General features: G+C 39.9%; 1 protein-coding gene across 1 annotated transcript in view; it reads right to left on the bottom strand.

Annotated features, from left to right (window-relative positions):
- LOC108698661 overlaps nt 1-21046 on the bottom strand; it is a 72311-nt gene extending 51265 nt beyond the window's left edge. Inside the window, exon 1 of the mRNA XM_018230317.2 lies at nt 20553-21046. Within this exon, the coding sequence (XP_018085806.1) occupies nt 20553-20638 (86 nt within the window). The 5' untranslated portion in view covers nt 20639-21046. The remainder of the gene's footprint in view (nt 1-20552) is intronic.
- Between the last annotated feature and the right edge of the window lie 488 nt (nt 21047-21534).

The raw sequence follows: 21534 nt of genomic DNA, 5'->3' as shown, positions 1-21534 counted from the left end.
CACAAGTACCCCTAGGTCCTTCTCTATAAGGATATAACTAACTTGTGTTAAGGGCAATAATACATGTTGTTTTGTCACTGCAGACAAAACACTCAACAGCCTTTGTATTTTTGTTTATTTCATGTGATGGTGCAACTCGAGTATTTTGGTTTTATTAAAGCATTTTGCTGTCACAACAAAACGCCACTTGTGTCCTTGTGCTAAGGTTAAATATAGCCTTCATATTTTTACATCTCTACTGATCTCATTCAAGTTATAAACAAACTAAGTTTAAATGGATACAATAGAGAACCCTACAACATTCCACCAGTCCAATCTGAAAGCATAACATTGTCAACTACTTTCTGCGCAAGCCAGATCTCTATCAATGTAGAAAAAACATCACCAAGACCAACAGACCTTATGGGTAAGGCCACACTGGACGTTTTGGGGAGATTTAGACGCCTGGCGACAAATCGGCTCGTCTTTGCGGCGACCAATCTCCCCAAACGCCTTCCCTCACTCTGCGCTGGCTAAAATGAAAAATCGCTGGCACTAATCACACGCGGCGATTCATTTTCCGAAGTCGCCCGAAGTTGCCTCGTGAGGAAACTTCGGGCAACTATCAAGTAGATACATTCAAGTAGATCACATCTGCAGTAACTCCACTTAGTACTTTGTACTTGATATATGTAATAAAAAGGCATATACATTTGTTTGACATGATCTGACCTTTATAAAGCCATGCTGATAACGACTTATTCTCCAGAACATAGCCAGTAATCTGATCTGTTAACAGACCGTCAACAACAGCAATTGCCCAACAACAGGTGTCAGACTTACAGGCCCATGATTACCACGCTGATGCTATATCAGAGAAAAAAATAAACTAAGTAAACTAAAATTAGCTGCCTACTGGACTTTGCTCTCTATCCTGTATGTCTGTACCCTCCCAATATTTGTGTCTTGGGTATGATTGAGGCCCTTACTAATTCCCATTAAACATTTACCTGTACGAGACAGACACTTCTCCCTGGCCAGAAATACAATAGTTCTCAAATGTTTCAAAAACGTTGCCCTTTTCATCACACCAAGAAAGCACTGGTTAATGAACATTATGCCTGAGCCCAAATAGAAGGACTAGATATTGAATCACAATCCCAACTATATCCCTACTTTGCTTGTTCTACTGGTCATCGTTCTTTTTTGTCATCTGCCCATTTTTTTGGATTCAGACAAATAACTGAATCCATCACATAAAATTAGGTCAAATACAGAACCAAATCCTAACCCTAATTTGCATATGCAAATTAGCAATACCCAAAAGGAACTGACTTCTGATCTAAAGTCACTTAATGATAATTAAATAGATAATTTAGAAAGCAATGTGCCAATTAGAGTTCCAATGTGGTTTAACAAGGCACTCAGATTCTGCTAAAGCTCAATTCTACAAAAAAGGGGGAGGGGCTTAGATTTGGCCAAATCCTGAACTAAGCTCAGGATATGGAGCATTTCTAGCTTTGCCTTCTCTGTCTTGTCTAATGCTCCTGTCTTCCCGGTTGTTTCTTTATCTGCTTCTGCTTGTCTCAATTTCCTTTTGTTTCTTGTCCATGTTATACTTTGCGTTTCTGCAGTTCCCTGTCTTCTGTCAGATGTTTTCTTTGCAAGTTGTCATTACAAAAACATAAGGTATTGACAAAAGGTTTTGCAGTTTTCTGTGGTTTGAACAAATATGTGGCGCAGCGTATTACTGTGAAATAAATATTATAGTTAACACGGGTAAGTGATGCACTTCGCAGCCACAGTCTCATGCCCCTTCACCTCCTTCTTCCTTGTATAAATCTTCTAAATAACTCGTTTAGATCCCTTCTTCTCATTCTGTACTTCATGGGGTTGAAGACCTCTGGCTTCCTCTCTGACGACAAATTCTATTCCCTCCCTCTCCATTATAAAGCAAAGGTCTCACTGAGCAGCAGATAAAATTTCACAATTGTGGCTCTATAAACAGCTTATTGAGAAATTATTATGTGTTTGCACTACTGTATGTCTTTGCATAATGAAGGCTCTGACGTTATACAATATGTTTGCAACTGTAGGTTTATGAGAGAGGGAAAAGTGTGTGTGTTTGAATGTTGGTTTGGGTCTGTGTCTGTGTGTATGAGAAAAAGATGCTACAGCTCATTTACAATAAGTACAAGTACTTGAGTGCTAAGAGGAACAAATTTACATGGAAGGTGGAAGAGAGCCCTATATTTAATACCTGCCAGTTGTGCCATGTGTGTCCTAAATGATTTGGAAGGTAGGGGCATGTCAAAGCCTATTTGTGCATATATGCACTTCATTTTTTGTAACTTACAGAGTTATAGGCACATAAGCACATAACTCTGTTTATACTATAAACTATAATGATACTTTTGATTCAAATTTTGTTTTATATGCTACCTTGTTAAACTAAATGTTGTCTTTTAAGTATGAAACTGCTCCTCCTGCTGGGTTTTTAAGCTGGGATGAAGAGCAAAGTGCAGCTTCCCTGGGTGCAGGTGTTTCTGTAGTGAGCACTAAAGTGTGAACACTTGTGCAGATGTGCCATTGATTGACCTAAAGCACAGGGATTATCCAGGGATCTCCACACTGCCAATGCCAAAGGACACTTCTCTATTCTCATTCTCCTGGATATCTTCTTCTCTCAGAACAAGAGACTGTTTAGAGTTATAAATTTAACACTGCATAGTGAAACACTTACTTATGTGTTCTCAGGGGCGTAACTACAGAGGAAGCAGACCCTGCGGCTGCAGGAGGGCCCAGGAGGTACAGGGGGACCCATGAGGCTCTTAATGATGAGCAATTTCAACATATATTGGTAAAACAGGACAAACACTGGATATGTTGGAGGCCCTAAAATTAATTTGCTGTAGGGCCCAGCAACATCTAGTTACGCCACTGTGTGTTCTAGTTACTCAGTGGGTAGCACTTCAGCCTGAGTTGACTCAAGAAAATAATTATGATAAGGGCCTCAGATTGTAAGCTCCACTAGGGCAGGGACTTATGTGAATCATGTATACATTTTGTAAAGCACTACATAAATGTGTCGGCACTATATAAATAATAAATATGTATTTAAACTGAGCTGAAAAGTGACTTAGGGGCAAATTTACTAAAGGGCGAACTGGCTAATGCTAGCGAAAATTCGCCAGCGTGACGTCATTTTGCCACTTCGCCGATTTACTAACGGGTGCTGGCATAAATTCGCTAGCGAAGTAGACCTACTCTATCGTTACTTCGCACCCATACGCCAGGCGAGGTTTCGCTCTGACGAAGGGATGTAACTACGCTAATTCACTAACTTGCGGATTTTACTGAATGTTACCTCTTGCGCCAGACTTTACTTCACCAGCTCAGACCAGGCAAAGTGCAATAGAGTAGATAGGAGTTTGTCAAAAAAAAGTTGAAAGTCCCAAAAAACATTTTTGACTTTTTACTGGGTGATAGGCTGAAAAAGAACGTAATTTTTTTTTGGGGTACCCTCCTTCCCCCTACATTTGGCACCTAAACTATACAGTGGGAACATGTGTAGGGGGCGATATAAGACCTCTATTTAATTTTATTAAGTTTCCCTGGCCTTGTGTAGTGTAATGTAGTTGCTGCAGCATATACGTCCATTGTACTTTAACTGCACACACTGATGCTAATTAGGCATCGCTAGCGTAACTTCGGACTGCTTATCTTATTATCGCTAGTGCAACTTTGCAACCGTTCAGTAACCTGTGCGCAACTTCAGATCTTCATAAATTTGCGCAGCCCTGGCGAAATTACGCCTGCCGAAGTGAGGCAAAGCCGTCACTAGCGTATTTTCGGCCAATAGTGAATTTGCCCCATACAGTGAGTTTGTGTTATGAACATGTCTATAGGTGTCACAGATGCAACTGTGTATCATCATAGGGGGAACAGTAGGATATGCCCTTGTGTAAACTAGGCCTGTGTTTATACACTTCAAATTGTTTGTATATTTGATTTCAGAAGGAAGCATGCTGGGTGCTTGATTGGAAATAGGCAGATTACACTGTAAAACTGAGCCAGACTGGGAAGGAAGCTCTTCCTGTCATTGATTTTTGAAGACTGAGAACAGACAATGCTCTTCCCCTTATCGATGATAATCTGCTGGTATATTTGGCCCAACAATAACACCACATTAACCAAATACCACAGGAAAACAAGCACACTATCTCTCCACAAACACACACAATAAGAAAAATACAACCTAACTGAACAGCTTACTTAAAAAGCAAATGGTACTGTATGTAAGAAAAAAGAGGTTTTCGTACAGCACCAATCAATTTAAAATGCCTTTATTGGTACATTTTATGGCAAACAGCCTGGTCTGCGACGTTTCAGGCCTTCAGGCCTTTTATCAAGCTATAAGAGCTTGATAAAAGGCCTGAAGGCCTGAAACGTCGCAGGCCAGGCTGTTTGCCATAAAATGTACCAATAAAGGCATTTTAAATTGATTGGTGCTGTACGAAAACCTCTTTTTTGGATCAATGGTGGAGGATGGACCACTGATGGTACGTGCACCTTATATTACTTTTATATTGAGGAATCCAGCTGACTCAAGCAAACAAGTAATACTGTATGTAAGAAAAGACAAATATATGTTTTTCAATTAAAAGTCTCTAATGCAAATAACATTTATAGTACTTTCATAATACAAAGATGGAAATGTACAATAGGATCCCAATTTATATTAGCGTGTAATTTGCTGATATACTCAACATATACATAACCCCAAATCTCCCTATTTAGATAGGATAGTGTATTATTATATATGGGAAAATACTGACTGGGGAGTTGGGCAGGGTGGATAAATATCCTAAATGACCTAAATTTCTCAGTTTATTACACATGGTAAGGTATATCTCCCATTTAAGTGAATATTGTATTCCAAAGGTACTGTTTTTCACTTCCAAAGGTTTATGGAAATTCCTGTCCTATACTGGTCTGTTAAGCTACTTTCATTCATGAGTTTTTCATCCCTAGTGTTTAAATATGTCACTAAATAAATAAGCATACATGTCCAGACAAAGAAGTAACTCTGTTTTCTGAATTAAGGTCTACTACTGTCTGATCTGCACCACTGGCTTCCTAATGTTTGTATAATTACAGGCAAACGAGGGACATAAATCACATGTAGGCTAATACAATTTACAAAGCTTTCTTGGGGCGCTAGTTAGAAAATGATGGTGCCCCAGCATATGTGTGTGTGTGTGTGTGTATATATATATATATATGCAAAAATGTAAAAAGGACAAACTTTCAAACTTTCTGTTTATTTCCTACTTATTTTTGTAGCATTCCACGGAAAATATTGGTTGGCAAAAAGCAAAACTATTTGCACTACCTTTATTTGCCTTTCCCTAACTATTCTTATTACATTTCACCCCCCTATTAACAAAATATTAAAATACATACCCACATGTAATAAAAGCCACAGATTTGCCCATGTATAACCCATAGTAACCAATAAGATGTTTGCTTTTAAACAGGTCACCAGTAGCTACAACCTGCTGATTGGCTAAACTGGTAGCAAGTCCCCAGCAGAATTCAGGAAAAATACAGCATATCAACCCCCTTGGTTTTCCAGGGATTTATCTGGTTTTAGGCCCCTCCCCAGCCTCCAATCACAATGCCATTCCCATGGCTTTTGGAAGTGTATATACGCAGAGAGCTTTCAGCACCATGGAGGGGCCATACACATGCATAATGTCATCATTGAGGCCACAAATTTTCAGCAGTGCGCTGCGCGTGCCACAAGTCATCCCAAATTGTACTTCTTGCAGGTTTGCATCTCTGTATTGGCATATCTCGGTGTGATCAACACAAGTTTTGTGCAGAGCTCAATACATTTATTGTGGTGTCAGGTGCTGTACAGGAGGACCCATGCCTGCCACGGAGCCATAGCCATATGCAAACGAGAATTACCAGCAGCACACTGTGTAAATTGTAGTGGTGAAAAACAGATTGATTTTGCCCAAAAACATACAGGATAAGGCAATGTTTCAGGCCTAAGGCCTGCAGAGCTCAATACATTTATTGTGGTGTCAGGTGCTGTACAGGAGGACCCATGCCTGCCACGGAGCCATAGCCATATGCAAACGAGAATTACCAGCAGCACACTGTGTAAATTGTAGTGGTGAAAAACAGATTGATTTTGCCCAAAAACATACAGGATAAGGCAATGTTTCAGGCCTAAGGCCCTTAATCAAGCTCTGTCAAGCCATATCAAGAGCCTTGTAAGCCCAAAATGTTGCCTTATCTGGTATGTTTTTGGGCTAAATAAATCTGTGCTGCTGGTAATGCTCCTCACCAGGGGCGTAACTACAGAAGAAGCAGACCCTGCGGCTGCCGGGGGCCACATGAGGTCCTAATTCGTATAGAATTTCAATAAGCGGCCCATTCACTAAGTTCGAGTGAAGGAAAAATAGTTCGAATTTCGAATGTTTTTTTTGGCTACTTCGACCATCGTATTGGCTACTTCGACCTTCGACTACGACCTTTGACTTCGAATTGAACGATTCAAACTATAAATTGTTCGACTATTCGACTATTCGATAGTCGAAGTACTGTCTCTTTAAAAATTTCTTCGACCCCCTAGTTTGCCACCTAAAACCTACCGAGGCCAATGTTAGGGAAGGTCCCCATAGGCTTGCTAACAATTTTATGATTGAAGGATAATCCTTCGATCGATGGATTAAAATCCTTCGAATCGTTCGATCGAACGAATTGCGCAAAATCCTTCGACTTCGATATTCGGTTAATTAACCCTCGATATTCGACCCTTGATACATCTGCCCCTAAGTGTTGGTAAAACAGGTCAACATCTAGACACTTTGGGGGCCTGAAAAATAATTTGAAATAATTTGACCCATGTGCATTTGGGGCAAGTGATGAGACCCATGCATGTGCCTTGAGTGCTTGGTGCTAACATGTCATTGCAACAGACAATTGCAACCTTGTGTGATAAGTGGCAATACAATATACCTATCAAATCTTAAATGCTTGTTTTACATAAAAACATATTTATAAAACACCATCATATTCTGCAGCACTGTACAATAAATGGGTGTAAATGGAAAGCCAATACCTTGTCTGCTACAAACGGGTGAATCCCAAACTTTATTCCATGGTGCTCACAACACTTCAATGTTCAAACGTTTCGGGACCGCATGGCCCTTCCTCAGTGACGAGGAGGAAGGGCCATGCAGTCCCGAAACGTTTGAACATTGAAGTGTTGTGAGCACCATGGAATAAAGTTTGGGATTCACCCGTTTGTAGCAGACAAGGTATTGGCTTTCCATTTATTTTTGACTATTTCACTGGCGAGTGGCTAGGCCAGAGCGAGTGGCTAGGCCAGAGCCTCTACCCAATTCCCCTATCTGGACTTTAATGAATAAATGGGTGTATGCATTGAACATACAGAATTATATACAAAGCAACCAATAACCGATACAAAAGGACCCTGCCCGAAAAAGCTTAAAATCTAAAAGGAGAAATGGTTGAGACACAAGGTGAGAAAATACATTTAATTATTATGACAAACTATTATAGTTAGAGGGGTACTGAGACTGAGCAAGCAGAGAAAAAGAACAAGGAGCCATGCCAAAAATCTGGAAAGATTAAAAGTGAAATAGTGCTAATACAAAGCATTACTGAAAGGGTGGTAAAAATGCTTTGGATAAACATGGCTTTCCTGTGAGTAAGTTAAATTCCAGACATTACTAAAGAAAAAAAAGGGTAGATAAGATGAACCAATTGGTTTTAATCTGCTGTCGTCTTTTTTTTCCACTAGTTTATATTATGAATTTTTCCTTTATGGTATAGATTTTTCCATGACACATACTATATACATTTCCTTGCTCCTTATCAGCACCTATTCTGTGACTAAACCATGAATCCTATTGTCTCGTATTATCCATTAAGAGTAGTGTCATTCCAGACTGGAGGTAAACAATAAACAGTTTCTGGAAAGTGCTGCATAAGGCTATGGGCAAACAGGCTGATGGCTCTGGCTGTTGTCAGTCTGTGTATTTTTGCAGACTGAGAGAAGCAGATCTGCTCAGTGCCCTGCTCCATTGATTTGAATCCAATCAGCCTATGTGCACTCACACACACACAGAGCTGAAGCCTCCGGGTTGACCTCAGCTCCAGCTCCACTGTATGTGGGCGCACAATGGCTGATTGGATTCAAATCAATGGGCTATGATAATTATAAATATAACAGAATGGTCAGACTCATTGTTAAATTCTGTGAGCATTGTTAACTAATGCTGAAGATCTCATGGCACCTACTGAACTGATCAGCGCCCTGTACAGTACCTTACTTTACAGTTCTAGTTAACATCTAGCATTGAGTGTAGTTACTGTGTGTGTGGCATTTATGCACATGCCATACATTATTTTCTGTCTCTAAGCTGCATGCTAGAGGAACACAGCTGCAACATGTGACCTGTTAGGTGAAATATTATCTTCATATGTTCCAGAAATGCAGCATTCAGCTTTAAACCGATCACCATGCTACAATGTCTATCCCAAAAGAACGAATGGTGTGAGATTACAAAAGACACAGAGCTGTGCATTACTCATGCATCTTATGTCCCAGGACATGTATGTCACAACTCATCTGCATTGGATTTCAGAATACAAAGTTATTTTTATCTTTTGCATCTTGTTTTCTACAGCACAGAGATCATTTGCTAGTCACTATTGTCACTATTACACTAATAGGGCACTATTAATTCTGCAAATGTACACTCAAGGGTTTCCCATGGACCTAACCATGATGATGGGTGCACGTTGTGTTGATTTGTACCCTTTATGGCAGAATGTTCAAAGGTCATTGTAACTGGGAGATCAAGGATTTGTGCAGGATTGCAGTAAACATTATAATGGGGGGTACTCGGGTAACAAAAATATGTTTATTTGCCCATGTTTTGTACTTGTAACTTAGTAAATCAGCCTGACTTAGTGGCTCCTAAACATGCACAACATAAAAAAAGGGCATTACAGCCAGGGCCAGATTTACATAGCGGGTGCCCCTAGGGCAGCTGTCGTTCGTCGCCTCCATCCCTTCCCCTTTATTGATGCAAAAATTTGGAGCAATGAGGATTGGCGCACAGGAAGTTTAAAAATTGTATCACCTGTGCAACCCCATTGCTTCTAAACCAATGTGGGTGTGGTTTGGGCAGAATGCTGCCCCCTAAAATTCTGCCACCCTAGGCCCGGGACTTGGTGGCCTTTCCACAAATCCAGGCCTGATTACAGCAACTTTAGACTCACTAAAAGCATTCCTATATCTGTACTGTTAAAGCTGCAGTTTACTTTGAATACAGTTAATTGGCCCAGAAGCATAAATGTGTGTGTCTGGATACAAGATAAACTGGATTATTGTTTTTATTATTTTCAACATTACCAACATTGTTAAGTGTTTTTCTGAAGGCCTCCCAATTTAGTACCATTTCAGTCACCATTAAACCTCCCACACCCGAAACACAGTTTCAAAACAAACAAAACACACAATTGCAATGGGCCCCAAAACACAGAGCTGTGCAGCACACACAGTCACCTTGGCCTTCATTACACAGAACCTTCTTTTCTACACAAAAATTAAGATCATGCTCTCTGACCCAACCATATATGGTAACAATTAGACTGTGTTCAAAAAATCTGATATGTTTCCAAAAATACTTCTGAGATCAGATATCATAAAAACCTCTGTTAAAATGTTTGTGGGGAAAGCCTCTAGTGGAGTAAAAGCTAACTCCAATAGGTGCCCATTCACTCGCACATAATTCCATACATATGGCAGATATATTAACCAACTTATTTACACAGTCAAAAGAATCAATCACTGCCTGTTTTACTGCCTGTGAGAGAGGAGTTTAGTAAAAAAAAAAAATACACTCACTGCAATATACTGAATATAATGTGGCAAGAAGGGAGAAACTGCTCACTTTCTATTCCCAGGTGTAAGCTATAATGAAACAGTTTATATTAAACTTAATGTAAAGTATAAATAATCTGCAGGAGACCACCTGAGTGCCAGTGTATATGCTGATTTTAGTCAGGGAATCTGAATATCAGTCCTATAACAACATTCCCCAGTATAAACCTCCTGAGGTGAATTGTGGCTTGGTTTGTAGCATTTCTGACTTGCAGCCAGTGGAGTAGCTACCGAGGAAGCAGACCCTGTGTCTGTGAAGTTGCCCGGAGGTGCAGGGGGCCATGTGGAAATCTACTTCCTGGGTAGTCACCCTTTTTTTTGTGAAGGGGCCCATGGCTGACCTGCAACAGGAGCAAAATCAGGCCAGGCCCTCAAATTTACATCCCTGCTTGCTCCACTATTCAATTCTTGGGGGTGGCAAAAAGCTGCTAGTCTGCTTGATCCACATCTTAAACATGAATGATTGTGCACTGCACTGGTTCAAGTACCTGCCCCCTAATCTTGTTGAGTTTAGGATTAATAAATTATCACCACAATGTTAATGATGTTGTTCACCTTCAATCTTTTGTTTTTTCAGTTTTCCCAAAATTTAAGTTTAATGTTTCTGTGTCTGGTGTTTGAGTCTGGCAACTCAGTAATCGAGGACTGATTCCAAACAGTTACAATTTGCTACATTAGCAGATGCATTTTTTAGCAGCATCTGTGAAATCTAAGCAACTATTGTATCAATTATAACAGCTGCCTTTAATGAAACTTAGGAAATCTGAAAAACAGGGACAAAGAAAAGAAAAATATCAACTGATGTAGCAATTCAGAACAGTTTACAGCATTGATGATCTGAAACCAACTGTACTGAAAAATGTGTAGTAAGGTGAACAACCCCTTTAAACTGATTTCCAATTGTATCATTATATTGACATGAATAGTGCTGTGTAGTTAAGTGGTCTGTTACTATGCTACTTGCCATAAAATAATACATATTCGTACTGTTACATTTAATGCTCCCATTCTGCAACAGTTTTCTTCCAGCTGCATAACTTGATGTTACTTGAGTTACAACTAGAGTTTGTTACACAAATAAACGTAACTCCAGCATAAATGAGGAACAAAGCAAAGGGCCCTGCAGCATTTGCACTGGGTTCAGACATGGAGGATTGTAATTTGTGGATTGCTATTTCTGGTTTATACAGGGATGCCAATGTCATGCTGCTCTTAACTACAATTCCTAACATTATGCTTCACATATTTATTAGCATTCCAAGCTTCGTAAAGAAGACTGAACATGGTTTACTATTACTGACTGCCATACCTTCATTCCATATGCAATGCGAGTGCATTGCAGCGCTTATTACCCTTTAATATCCAACACACAATGCTGCTCATCAGTGACTGCTCTGGAAAACATTTGAGATTCAACAAAGTTCAAATAGTTTTTCCCCTTAAGATTTTGATTTTAACAAGTATTGTTTCACATTTATGACTTTTCGCCAAAATTCAAATTAGCTCAGTTATCAAAGCATTTAAAGGGATAATGTCATGGGAAAATTTTTTTCCCCCAAAATGAATCAGTTAATAGTACTGCTCCAGCAGAATTCTGCACTGAAATCCATTTCTCAAAAGAGCAAACAGATTTTTTATATTCAATTTTGAAATCGGACATGGGGCTAGACATATTGTCAATTTCCCAGCTGCCCCAAGTCATGTGACTTGTGCCTGCACTTTTGGAGAGAAATGCTTTCTGGCAGGCTGCCAGAAAAAAAACATGTTTTCCAATGACAGGATCCCATTAACATAGTTACATAGTTTATTTGGATTAGAAAAAGACAAAAGTCCATCACGTTCAACCCCTCCAAATGCATAAATATATACATATTCATATACAGGCCTATTACATTTTTATATATTTTTCCCAACCAATTCTTATTATTTTTCTAGGGAGAACACTGAATACCCCAATGAACTTCAATATAACATGGTAGGCAGTGAAGAAATAGTCTGCATGGTATATATGATGCCAATGTGTGCTACAGCCATGGGAGCAAATTACAAAATGAAGACGGTACAGATAAAAAGCAAATTAAAATAACCTCGATATTATCAGGTCCGGATTTGTGGCGAGGCCACATAGGTCGCGAGGCCACATAGGGCGATACGACCTGCCAGCCTAGGGGCGCCAGGCACGGAAATCCGGCCCTGGATATTATGCTATTTCAAAGAGTCCTCCAAGTCACTTTAATAAACTCTGCCATTACAACATCACCAAGCTAGTTATTCCACAATTTTACCTCACAGTGAAAAACCATCTCACTGCTTCAAATGAAAGTTCTATTCTCCCGTTGAAAGGGGCAACATTTTGTCCTTTGTTTACATGAAAAGAGATCTCCTTTATCTGTCTATAATGGCTTTTAATGTGCTTGTAAAGAGAAATCATGTCCCCTTGCAAGTGCCTTTTCTCCAAAGAAAAGAACCCTAGCAGTTTAATTCTTCTATACCTGTTACCAGATTAGTTGCACCTCTCTGCACTATATCAACCTCATTAACTGGGACTTATAAAGATGCTCTCATATTAATGGCCTTTTTTATGCAAGACGGCACTTTATTTGTTTTAGTAGCCACTGAGGGTCACTACCTAAACAGTTTGTTATCCACAAAAATCTCCAAATGCTTCTGAATTGAGGAGGCCCCCAACACACTGCCATTTTAGCGTTAAACTAGCATTTGTGTTATTTCTCCTGAAGTGTATAACCCTACATTTATCAATATTTAGGGACCCATTCAAGATTGCTTGTCCTTTTCGGTAAGTGCAATCTGAAACCCTGCATGAGCTTCCTAACTCATGCTGGGTTTTGTGTTAAAACAGCTTGTAAATCTTCGTAAGTTTCCCAAACAGGATTTTGGAACAAAGAGAAACTCTGGTACCTAAAAGCTTCTGAAGTTTTTCTTTGTTAAAAATTAAATCTTAAACGGGCCACTTAGTCAAATTTCTCTGCAAAACAACACCATCCTGCATAGAATGTATTGCTTTGCCCAATTTAGTATCATCAGTAGAAATATTGATATACTTGCCCACCAAACATATTAAAAAGCAAAAAGCCAGGCAGAGCTACACAAACACTTGTTCAATTAGAAAATGGTCTATTTATCAGCACTCTTGGTTAGTTACCACTACACTAATTCACTAAAATGCGAAGTTGCATCTCAGCAGCCGAACGCTGGCGACTTTTTGCTAGCGTTACTTCGGCAGTACAAGCATTTCCTAGTGAAGTTTCGCTAGTGCTCATTTCTGCCTAGCAAAACTTTGTTAGTCCCCTTACGCTTAGGTCAATTGAATAGGGCTGGTACATAAAAGTCGCATGGACGTCTTTATTAGAGATGTTTTTGCAAATGCTTGAAGTGGCCACTTTTTATTACAAATGTCCAAGGAACCATAATAAAGACATAATTGATCATCTCAAGATTGAGGAAGATGTAGCTTCATTTTATCAGTTCACCTGGTCTGAGGTGGCGAAGTATCTCTGGTGAAACAGGTAACGTTCAATAAAAGAAAAGTCACCTGGTGATAGGATGCAAACGTACAATAGGGATGGTCTCGTTCGCTAGTGAATTGTCCTCTACACCTGTTAGTGAATTAGACCTAATGAGAGTTCACTAAGTTACAGTATACATTAGGGAACTATAATGTTGAACGTCAATTGCCAACGTCAAGGTGCCATTTCAGCATGCTTTGTTAGCTGGCAATGCCCACAAGCTAGTGAACAGAAATTTAGGACAGTTGTGAAGCCAGTAAGGGAGATCACAGAAATATACAGCCTATCTGTTCATCACAACAGCTCCCTATTTTCTTAAATGTTATACACCGTTTTTGGATAGATGTCAAACACATTTCTTTTGGCAAAAGAGAAATAACATAGAAGGCTGTGCCACTACTCAAATGTCCAGTGTGCCATAGGCCTTAAATGGGATGTCCACCCAAATTTATTTGCATAATAAAAGAAAACATACTGTTGACTGTAATCGCTGTCTCTTAGGGGCTGACTTATCAAAATTAATTCTTGTGAATACACCTCTAAGATCCCATAGAAATGAACAGAGAGTGGTGCACTGTGGCGAGCTCTAGTATCACTCTTTGATAAATATGTCAAATGGTTTACAAGAACTGATTTCTGAAATACTGTTTCTGTAGTCAGACAAACAGCAGTGGAATTAGTATAATACATACAGATACTGCTTTCAATATTTATTATTGATATTTAAATTGTTTATTGCAGTTGTCCCTTGTTAGGCCCTCTTATTGTTATTATGTAATAATATATGAAGTCTTGGGTTATATGGAACATTATGCATTTAATATATACCATATGGCATTTGTAATGGTTAAATGGAAATTAGCCATTGGTGTACACGGGTCATATTGCATACGGACAAAATTAGGTATGGTCAACATTGGTCTATGTGTGCCAGTGGTGACACATTTATAAAAAGCAAAGGGAGATTTTGCAATGTGAACACCGGTAAATCTATATCTCTTAATATTTCTTTGAGACCAATACAAGTAACACAACAAAAAAGGGATGAATGAGAGTCCCCAGTTTTAGAACAAGGTAAAACAAAACCTGGAAATCCATGAAAGTAACTACCATGTTTTAATGCATGTTCCATTGGAAATATCAACTCCTATATCATCATTCTCCCATCTTGGGGCCAAGGGAAAGATTAGCAGTGAGGGAATTCTGCTGTAACGTTTTATGAAAATGTTCATTTACTCCATACATACATCTGCTTTACATTTGCTATTTATCTTACAAATTTTGATTCCTGGGAAAGTCATACTATTTTAGGTGGATGCGCAAAGTAATGTAACCACTCGTTTATTGCTATCATTTTTAACTTTGTCTGTGACATCCACCGTAGAATGTAAAACGCAATTGGTTCTAAACCAGAGTCTCTTGAGAAAAAATGGTAAAAACCTGAATTACTGAATTTATCTACTGCATTTTTCATTGATTGTGACTGTTATCTTTGCACAGCTCTTTGTGCCCCACATTTTCATAGAATATTAGAAGCAATATACACTATTATTATGTGTACCCTGGGCCACCATCAGCGAGGCACAGTTGTCCTGAGCCCTGTAGCTTTCAAGTTTTAAGGAGCTTTACTGCACTTCTCTGTAGGGTTGGACTGGGCTGGCGGGATACTGGAAAAAAACAGTGGGCCCCAACTCTCATTGGCTCAGTCCCACTCCCTGCACTAAGCCGCAGACCTCCGTTCTGTTATCCGCAACGGTCGCGGCAAAAAACACAGTGCGTGCAGTGCAGCGGGGATGGGAAGGCGGGGGGTTTAAAGTTGTGGCATGGGGCACTGAGACAGTAGCCCCAGTGGGCTTCCCAGTCTGACCCTGCTTCTCTGAGTAGCAGGGCCCCCCTTGAATCCACAGAAGAAGAGGTGAATAAAAAGACCACTAACTGAAGAGGGAGAAGACATTGCAAAGGAAGAAGAAGACCATCTGCCATATTTTAAAGGTAAGTTCCACTGAACACCAATTTTCTTTTTAATTTTTTTTTTTAAAGAAACTTTAATGGGGAGATCTGCCCACAATTTTTTTAATAAATGTTTTTTTTAATAATGTTTTTATGAAGTCTTTTTTTAGCTTGTAGGGGGGGTCTGGCTACCAATGTTTCTTTTAACTTGTGGGGGATGGCATGACCAACAAGGTTTTTTTTTTTAACTTGTAGGGGCGACACTGTTCACCAATGATTTTTTAATATTATGTGGGGTCCCTGGCCACCAATGATTTTTTTCAACTTGTAGGGGGGCCTGCCCACCATTGTTTTTTTTTTTTTAACTTTTAGGAAGGGACCCTGGCCATTTTTTAAACTTGTGTAGGAGACCTTTGACCTTTGACCAAAAGTATTTTTTACTGGTTTACTGTCTGTGTGGCCTTCTTACTGTGGTGTTGGGTGGGACCTGTGGTGGGAGGGGCCCAGGAAACGTCCTATGAGGCCCTGTGATTTCTGATAGCAGCCCTGTGTGTACCCCAAGCACAGCAAAATTTTGCCACCTCAGGCGGCCAGTATGCGGTTACTGTATCTGTCTGCTGACTTACACAAGCTGAACAGGGACTGTATAGACATAACAATTATACAAGTCTGAAGTTTACCCCAAAGTGGCTTCTGTCTTCCCATGGAATGTGTAAGTAATATCAATGCTTTCCAAACACATGCAGCTGGGGCTGAGGATATTACACACAAAAAAAGAGAAGCCGTTAGTTGAGGAAGGAAAAGACCCCATAAACAGTGAGATTGGTTAGCACAGACCCAATATAAATATTTTTAATAGCACTAATTTTATGAGTGTTTCCTTCTAGAGCACCAATGAATGTCTCACAAGATAATTTGAATGCTGCAGCTTTTCTCATGGAAAAGCTACGGCACAAGCAGGAGTTATAGAATTAAGTATTAGATGTCCCTGCCCATGATACATAAATCTTAAAATACACTTAAGGTTCACCTGTCACTGTCCTGTGACGGGGGAAATGCTGTCACTAAGACAGCAGTGTTCAAAATACCAATTTACCATGGGCCTAAGACTAATGCCACAAATTTAATTTTCTCCTCTGATACTGATACTGCTGTGCAAGCAGCCACTGATTTTAATGGCAAACCAAAAATGTTCTCTTTTTAGTATTGATATTTTCTCTAGTACAAATCCATTCCAGTTTAGTCCCAAATCACAAATGGCTGCTATAAGACTGGCATGTCCCAACACTTATGTTTTCATCCCTATAGGTACATAGACCCCATAAACTGGGAAGCACCTAAATACTTCTCCCTCCTACTGTTGCATTTACATACAGCCATGCTGCTGATGCTGAACTTTTACCTACTTAAAACAAAATCTCCTTGTGTCTCAAGGGTTTCAAATTGCTAATTGCTGTCAGTGCTACACAGTGACCTTGTAACCTTGTCCAGTTCAGGGCTCTCCTAGGCCCCTAGAGAGGTAAAACCAAAAGTTACTTTTCCTTGAAATCCCATATAGCAGTAACATTGGCTGCAGAACATCTAAGTACTGTTATGGAGCAGACTTTTCCCTTACATTCAGTCTGGCTCCAATAAGTGAAAAAATATTGGTAGATTGTTGGGGAATAAGAATGGGAAAACCCCGCTCCTCCGCCTTTTCTGGTCTCTTCTCGCTCCACACTTGTCTTCTGTTTCCCCACTGGCATACTTTTATGGTCCGTTCACGGCTACAAACATTTTCATTGATTATCCCACTCCTTAGGAATGCACGACCTCTCAACATCCGCCAAGCACCGACCCAGGGCCTTTTATTTAAGAAACTCCTTAGCACACATTCTCATTTAGATTGTCAGGTCTCTAGGGCAGTATTCTATTTTCTCCTCACACGCACAAATTATCATAAACTACACATTTTCATATAAGACAGTTTCATAACTCCCAACTGTCCCTTTTTTCCGAGGACAGTCCCGATTTTGACAGCTCAGCCCACAGTTCCAGTTTCTTACTGAAATGTTGCAACTTTGCTTTAATCTCCACACTGAACAGCCAGAAAAAGATACAATGTTTATAACTTAATTGGCTTTTGGCAGAGAGCCCAGAATATGTGCCAGGTGCACTTGGATACTTTTATAACAATTTAAGATAAACAAAAAAACAATTGTAACAATTTAAGATAGGCAGGTCTCTTGGGGAAATGGTGACTTGCAGCTTAAAGGGCAATTCTCCTTCATTAGCAAAACTGTAATAAAACATAAAAACCACAGACATGTGTTCAAACTTTTATAACCTGTCAAATTTTGTAAAATAAACATGGTAATTAGAGGGTATGGCCACAACATGGGCATGGTCAAAGATTTTGCCGCGGTACGCGCACCAAATCTTTTTGTCCCTCTTTCCATTTCCAAAATGTTGGGAGGTATGCAGTTTAGAATATTTAGGGTACATAATATTAGAAACTCCAAATCCCCATTCAGTTGCCTCACGAGGAAACTTCGGGCAACTTCGGAAAATAAATCGGTCCGAGTACAATCCCGCCGGTGATTAGCCAGTGGAAAGGCAGGGGAGGCAGTTCGGGGAGATTATTCGCCCCAAAGAAGAGGAGATTAATCACCGCGCAACTAATCTCCCCGAATCTGCCTGTGTGCCTTGACCATAAGGATTAATAAGGATTAGTTTGAATCAACTGCAAGGTACTGTTTTATTATTAATGAGAAAAAGGAAATTATTTCTAAAAAATTGGAATATTGGGATAAAATGGAGTCTTTGGAAGACAACCATCCGGCATTTCTGAGCTTTCTGGATAACAGGTTTCCGGAAAATGAACTCCATAATATTAGGCATACTCAGTGAAGCAAACTATCATCACAATAATGTACCAGGCATTTATGGGTTTTTTTGTTAGTTTTTAAAGGAACACTATAGCCCCAAAAAGAATACTTAAGCAACAGATAGTTTATATCAAATTGAATGACATATTAAAGAATCTTACCAAACTGGAATATATATTTACATAAATATTGCCCTTTTACATCTCTTGCCTTGAACCACCATTTCGTGACTCTATCTGTGCTGCCTCAGAGATCACCTGACCAGAAATACTACAACAATAGCTGTAACAGGAAGAAGTGAGGAAGCAAAAGGCAGAACTCTGTCTGTTAATTGGCTCATGTGACCTTACATGTGGTTTGTATGTGTGCACAGTGAATCGTACGATCTCAGGGGGCGGCCCTTATTTTTTAAAATGGCAATTTTCTATTTATGATTACCCAATGGCACATACTACTAAAAAAGTATATTATTATGATAATGGTTCATTTACATGAATCAGGGTTTTACACATGAGCTGTTTTACTCATTATCTTTTCATAGAGACCTACATTGTTTGGGGGGTATAGTTTTCCTTTAAAGAAACACTTTTTTTAAAAAAAAATTACATATTTTAAAACTGTCATTATAGTGTTTCTTTTGCTATGTGATGACAATTGAAGCCAACAATAGGTATGATGGGTGGATTTGGGTGTTTCTAAAATATGGTCAGAACTCAGAATTGGGTCACAATGCTGTTTAAGTTGTTTTACCATAACCCCCTTTAAATTAATTAAAAGCTCCTCCTACAATGATACAGTTCATAGTTCATATATTTTACTAAAAGAAAACAAAGTTAAGTCTCACTTTCAGCTTTTAATATTAGTTCTGTATCTGAGAATTATTTTTGTTCTGGATAGGGTGAATCGGGGTGCTATGGTGTTAGCCTTATAGGTTAACGGGCTATGTCCCCCCACTGAGAACATGTGTGTCTGTCTCTGATGTATTTCATGTGGACTGAGCCTTGGATGCTTACAGGGCTAGCCTTATGAACTCACTGTTTTTTTTACACAGGCTAGAATGGACGGCTATGGAAAGAGACTAGGCTACTAGGAAAGAGACCCTTCACTTCTTACTAAGAAAGGCTATAATTATTAAAATGATATTGATAACATCAAGCGATTACTAGCAACAAATGGTAAATAATATCTAAGAACCAGTGAAAAATCCAAGCTCTAGACTAGAGAGTGAAATGTCTGAAGTGGAGGGGAAGAGCAGATATAACTTTTTCCATTCCCCTGCTGTTAGTACAAAGACTTGTATGGGAGGATGGGAGGGCACTCGCCAAAGTTACAGGGCCGGTGAGAGAACAATGGATGGAGGAAGACTGCATGCACAAAGTTTATATAAGGAGACACAGGGCACATTAAAATAAGACTTTTGCATAAAACCAGTGAAAGCAAATAGAAAGGTTGAGCACTAGTTCTATGCTGTCCAATCCAGTGTGTTCAAACAGACCAGGTATTACTGAACTACAGCTCCCAACAATCCATTGCAGTTGACAGTTACAGTGCCACAGCTGGGTGCCACCAGGTGGACACCCGTTCCCTCTCTAGCCAAACTCCACAAGCTAGTTTGGAGAAGTGGTGCCCCTGGAAATCCTGGAAGACTGAGACCCAATACTGAGGTAGGAGGAATACATGCATTAGCTGACTTAGTCTAGTCTGCAGCTGTAGTTAAACTACAAATCCTAGCATCCCCCAGCAACTGGGGGTTACAGGTTGGACACCCCTGAAATATACACTGAAAATATTTAACACCTCACCTGTATTGCAAGTACACATCGGATGCAGAGACCAACACAAAAAATAATCGCAGCCAATAAACTGGGTACATTGGTACTTCGCTATCTCATGGTACCAAACAGCCTTGCCAAATAGCCAGACCAATGGGCAGGTAAGGGACCTAGCAAATATAGAACAAGCAATGAAGCAATGCGACTACACTCCATGAGATTAGTTTAAGATGTGATGAGCGCTCAAGGCCATTCACTCTGGACCATAGGATTGTCCTGCCTTGTCTCCACATTGTGTCTCACTGCCAAGCGCCAGTAACAAGATGCCAAGCCCTGACTAAAAGTCCTGCCAGCTTCCCAACAGTTATGTCTCCAAACATGAACATCTCTGTGTCTCTGTATGTGGGATGGAACCCTAATCAAACTGTTCAATGTTGTACTGTATGTACAGTGCTGTACTTACCCAATCTGTGCAGCACCTAATGCCCAAGCAGGAAAGTCCCCTGTCTGAGAGATGCCCAAAGTTACATCCTTTGACACAAAGCACATCCAACTTTTTTCAAGTGTTTTCCAAATTCCACTGTCAGGTAATAAGTGACCTGTTCCACTAATCCAGCTTCCACATCCCAAACCTTATAATTGACAGGGGGGACATCTTCCCTTTGTGCACAGTGGAAGGGGACTGGTGTCTGTGCAATAAGAAAGGAACAGTCCAAAATCAGAGGAAATCAGGGGCCGGGGCTGTGCAATCAGGCAGGGAGGGGAGAAAGAAAGAGAAGTAGAGAGGGGGAGGGAGAGAGGGGAGCAGTGAGGGGAGGGAGAAACAGCTGAGAGGGTGAGACTGGCCTGAAACAGGAGGGGAAAGTGGAAAGTTTCCTGCTGTTCTTAACCACTCCAATGCCAGAGCAGCCACCTCCAGTAGCCTGCAAGCCCACATACCTTAAGTCATCTGCCTGTTCAGACCAATGAAATAAAAGAGATAGAAAAGGACAGTCGGCAGTAGTTAAAACTATATTTTATGGAAGTACCCTAATAAAAAGGGAATTGTAGTACAACTACTGACCACAGTCATTTTTAAATTATTTCTTTCATTGATTTGATTACTGTGGAGATGGGTATAGGATACTGTCTCCTAGGGAGACACAGCCACTTCTACAAATTTATCTGCCTTCTCAGCATCAACACATTATAAAGCAGTTTTCATGCCTGTAGGTCAGGAAAACAGAGGTCAGTGAAATATTCACTACTATAATACAAACAGTGTGAACATTCAGTGCCCTACTTCTCATATCCATACCATTTCCATATCCCCCTTCCTTTTGGCTTAGCCACAACTCCCTATTTGAGTAATGCTTCTGCATAATAACATCTCAGTCAGAATACTACCTATCTGTCCATTCTCATAAAAAGGGTCAGCAAGGCCAGGGGAGCTGTACCAATGAGTC

The sequence above is a fragment of the Xenopus laevis genome, chromosome 8L (genome assembly GCF_017654675.1).
Source record: "Xenopus laevis strain J_2021 chromosome 8L, Xenopus_laevis_v10.1, whole genome shotgun sequence".
NCBI lineage: Eukaryota > Metazoa > Chordata > Amphibia > Anura > Pipidae > Xenopus > Xenopus laevis.
The sequence above is the reverse complement of the archived record's forward strand: the minus strand, read 5'-3'. Positions and strand labels throughout refer to the sequence as shown.